The 3,836-nt window shown below is 31.7% G+C and overlaps 1 protein-coding gene across 1 annotated transcript; it reads right to left on the reverse strand.

Moving 5' to 3' along the window:
- Positions 1 to 2,799: 2,799 nt before the first annotated feature.
- On the reverse strand, positions 2,800 to 3,582 carry LOC149258815 (uncharacterized). The gene has a single exon (XM_089435004.1). It carries the CDS (start codon positions 3,580 to 3,582, stop codon positions 2,800 to 2,802), a length of 783 nt encoding a protein of 260 aa, XP_089291130.1.
- Positions 3,583 to 3,836: the final 254 nt, after the last annotated feature.

The following is a 3,836-nucleotide window of genomic DNA, read 5'->3' on the forward strand; positions in this document are numbered from 1 at the left end:
CAAATCTCTCGAGGTGCAAACCTCTTTTTTGAGTGCAAAAATTGAGGAAAGGTTTGTACCTTGAGAGATTTAATCCCTCTTGGCGCTTGATAGATCCGGAGTTGAGATGGATCTATGCTAGTCTATAGAGGTAGTGGACCCCTCCATGTGCTATAGTCTGCGTTAAAAGGCGTCATTTACCGAGGTTGAGGAATTGTCCAGACCGTCAAAAGTGGCAAAAAAAATTCAAGAAATCTTACAGTATTTGAATCATGTTTTTAATGGTGGAAATGGATTCAGCACCATCAAAAACCTCTGGGACACCTAAAATCTTGAAGTTTGATAGCTGCAACTCGGATTTATCAAAATCCCTACTAGATTTTATCAAAATCTTGTAGTAATTTCTATGGTTTTCAAGGCCAGTTAGATGATATAAAACCTAAAGCAAAAATTGACGATAAATATTTATACCTACCCTTAAATTTAACCAAGTACATTATTCACTTTAGGCAAATACAGTCCCTCATTAACTGTCCAATGGCAGGCCAATTATTTGTTGCATGCCACTTTGTCATGGTTAGACTTGACCTCTCCGATTCCCAGTCTGGTCAGTCATTTCACACATTAAATACACTGACCTCTCCGATTCCCAGTCTGGTCAGTCATTTCACACATTAAATACAGTGTTGTTGTTCTTTTCAGGGGTTACTTGGTAACCATTGGCGTTAACAGCGTGCTCTGCTATGACAGAACCTCTGCTACTCTATTCTTAGTAACAGGTTCAACGTTCTACTCTATTCTTAGTCACATGTCCAACGTTTCTCCTCTTTTCTAAATATGCATACAGTCTAATAAATATTCTCTTTCTCTGTGTTTTTTTTTTTCATTTTAGACGGTAAAATCTCTTAATGTTTTTAGATTTTAATGTTTTTGGCTGAAAAAGCAGGCAGACTAAAACTTGGGCATATCTTCATCTATTTCATGTATTTTTTACAAAATTAATGAGGGAAAGACTTGGTATTCCAAGAGTAGGTTTGACCTTATTCATTCCTAAAGTTTTTAATTTTATTCAATCATAGACTTTAGGGGCAGTGTTTTAAATTTTATTCAATCCTAGACTTTAGGGCATTTTATTCCATCCTAGACTTTAGTGGCCCGAAAAATTTGTTTAAAATTTTATTCAATCATAGAGTTTAGTAACTTTTTATTTTTAAATTTTGTTTTGAAATTTGAAATGTTTTAAATTTTATTCGATCCTAGATTTTAGTGCCAGTCTAAATTTTCAACGTTTATAATTGAATAATTTTTAATGTTTATAATTTTATTCAATTATAAATTTTAGGGATTTTTTTATTTTATTTTAAAGTTTGATAGTAATGTTTTTATAAAATTATTAACTATTTTTTTTTTTTAAATTAATAGTATATTTTTTTATAAAATTATGAAATGTATTTGTTTAAAATATGTCTTTGAAATATATTAAAATATTCAAATTCCATAAAACTAAAAAATATTAAAACAGTCCAATTCAATAAAACTAATATTTATAATTTTAAAAATTTATAATTCTAAAAAATTCCTTAACAAATTTTAAGTCAACTCACTGAATTTCATTAATCTTAACTCAATTCACTAAATTTCATTAATCTTAATAGTAATTATATTAAATTTCATCAATCTTATTAATAATAATTTATATTAAATTTCATTAATTAACAATGAAATGGTCAAAATTTTGATTACCCATAAGGTTATCTTGAATACCTATATTTGGTTGTTGGTCCAAAGCACTATCATTATAATAATATTTGTTTAGGTAGACAACTTCTTCCTCCACTGTTACAGGTTTTAATAAATAATTATCTATTCTATGTTTAAAGTTTTTGTTTGGAATTTTACTATATAAAAGAGTAAAAAATGAATATATATATATATATATATATATATATATATAAAATAATATTTAATAAAATAATTAAAATACTTATATTATGTAATTTATTTTGATTATATAGCCTACACCATTAATATTTGCACATTTCACAAATACTTATTAAATTTAAATTTAATAAAATTAATTAAAAGAAAAGAAACAAAAATTACACGAAGTAGTTGGCATTATTAAATTTAAATTTAATAAAATTAATTAAAAGAAAAGAAACAAAAATTACACAAAGTAGTTGGCTTTATCTTTGTAGGTCGCTGCGTGGACTTTGTTCTTGAGTTTCCCTCAGCATGTCCCTTCGACTCCCGCGAGGGCACAAACATGACAATTTTTTTTAAGTTGGTAGGTTTATTTTTATGTTATGACAATTTTATTTTTAAGTTGGTAGGTTTATTTTTGGGTTAAGTATCTTATTATTGTTAAATAATTTTTATTAATTATGTTGTTTTTGGTATAGGATTTTTAAAATATTTATTTAATATAATTATATAAAATAAATGGCTTATAAATGTGGACAGACATTAATCCATAATAAGAATAAAAAAATTGATTCAACAAAATATGTCACATTATTTGATTTAAAAAACTATTAAAATTAACTAAATTATAATTTTATTATAAATAATTATTATTATTATTATTATTATTTTTACAAGAACGGTTATGGGATTTTATTAACTGGATGGCTAACAGCCTCAAATTCGGTTACAAGAGGAAGAACAAAATTCTGCATGACTGTCCAACAGTAGGAAGAGTTCTCCTACTCTTTTCAGCTTCCTTTTTTTACAATTGAAATAGTGAGCTTTGGCTGCTAATTTCCCGAGCTGAAAGATACAAACAAACTGCTGTAATAAAAGGCAATAAAACATGGCTCTTTAAGGGATTGGGTCCCAACAGATTTCCTTGTCTCTGAGAATTGTGCCGGCGTCTAAGAGAACAACCTTGTTTGCCTCAATATCCGCTTCTTTGTTGTTGATTCTTAAAATATGAAAGTAATTCAATTTTAGAGACTTGGTCATGCTTTTGATCCTTGCAATAATCCTTGCAAGTTGCAGATCAGCTGGCTTGGAATTGTTCACCACTGTACTTATGATAACCTGGGAGTCTCCAAAGACGTTTGCCTCCTCAAATCCTAGCTCTTTGAGGAGTTTGACACCTTGAAAGAGGGCCATCGCCTCAGCTTGTATACTTGAGGAATGGCCTAATCCCCAAGCAAATCTGTGTGGTGGAGAACCTTCTGGATTGATGATGAACCCTCCTGCGCCAGCAATTCCTGGGTTCCTTTTTGCTGCCCCATCGAAGAAGAGAGAGGGAAGAGGTTGATTGGACAGCCAGTGCTGGAAGTCTTCTTCGTTTTTCCTGATTTGCCATTCTTTGATGGATGGAGGGGAGCTGCTCAATTTTTGGAATTTGAAGTTGAGGGCAGATCCTAAATCTCTGTCCTGCTGATTTAGATCTAGATCATCCCCTTTGTCTGCCAGCCACTCAGCTAGTTGGCTTTTCACTAAGTTGACAACTAATCTGTAGTCTTGTTCCTTGCTCTGAAAAATTCTTCTGTTTCTTTCCAACCAAACTTGCCAACTGATAAATTTAGGAAGAGCACTCCACGCTGCTCTGATTGTTTTGTTTTTTGGGGGTGAACCTGGGTATCTGGTCATCCAACCTGCAAACAGATCCAAAATCGAGGTGGGGAAATCGAACTTGTAGTTCCAGGCCTCAAGAAGATCCTGCCAAATGGAGGTTGCATACTTGCACTTGATAATGAGGTGGAGGGCGGTTTCTGAGTTTTCTTTGCACATCATGCATCTAGAGGGGCCATGGATGCCTCTTTTCTGGAGCCTGTCTTCTGTGAGGATTTTTTGATGGCAGAGGAGCCAACAGAAGTGATCAATTTTTGGAATTGAAGGGATTT

This window comes from Pinus tabuliformis, chromosome 6 (assembly GCF_031772625.1).
Source record: "Pinus tabuliformis cultivar Carrire ecotype Pingquan chromosome 6, CPIR1, whole genome shotgun sequence".
NCBI classification, from domain to species: domain Eukaryota; kingdom Viridiplantae; phylum Streptophyta; class Pinopsida; order Pinales; family Pinaceae; genus Pinus; species Pinus tabuliformis.

Bases quoted from the DNA above. Each gene is read 5' to 3' on its own strand.
- LOC149258815 (XM_089435004.1), bottom strand. From the start codon at position 3,582: ATGACCAGATACCCAGGTTCACCCCCAAAAAACAAAACAATCAGAGCA.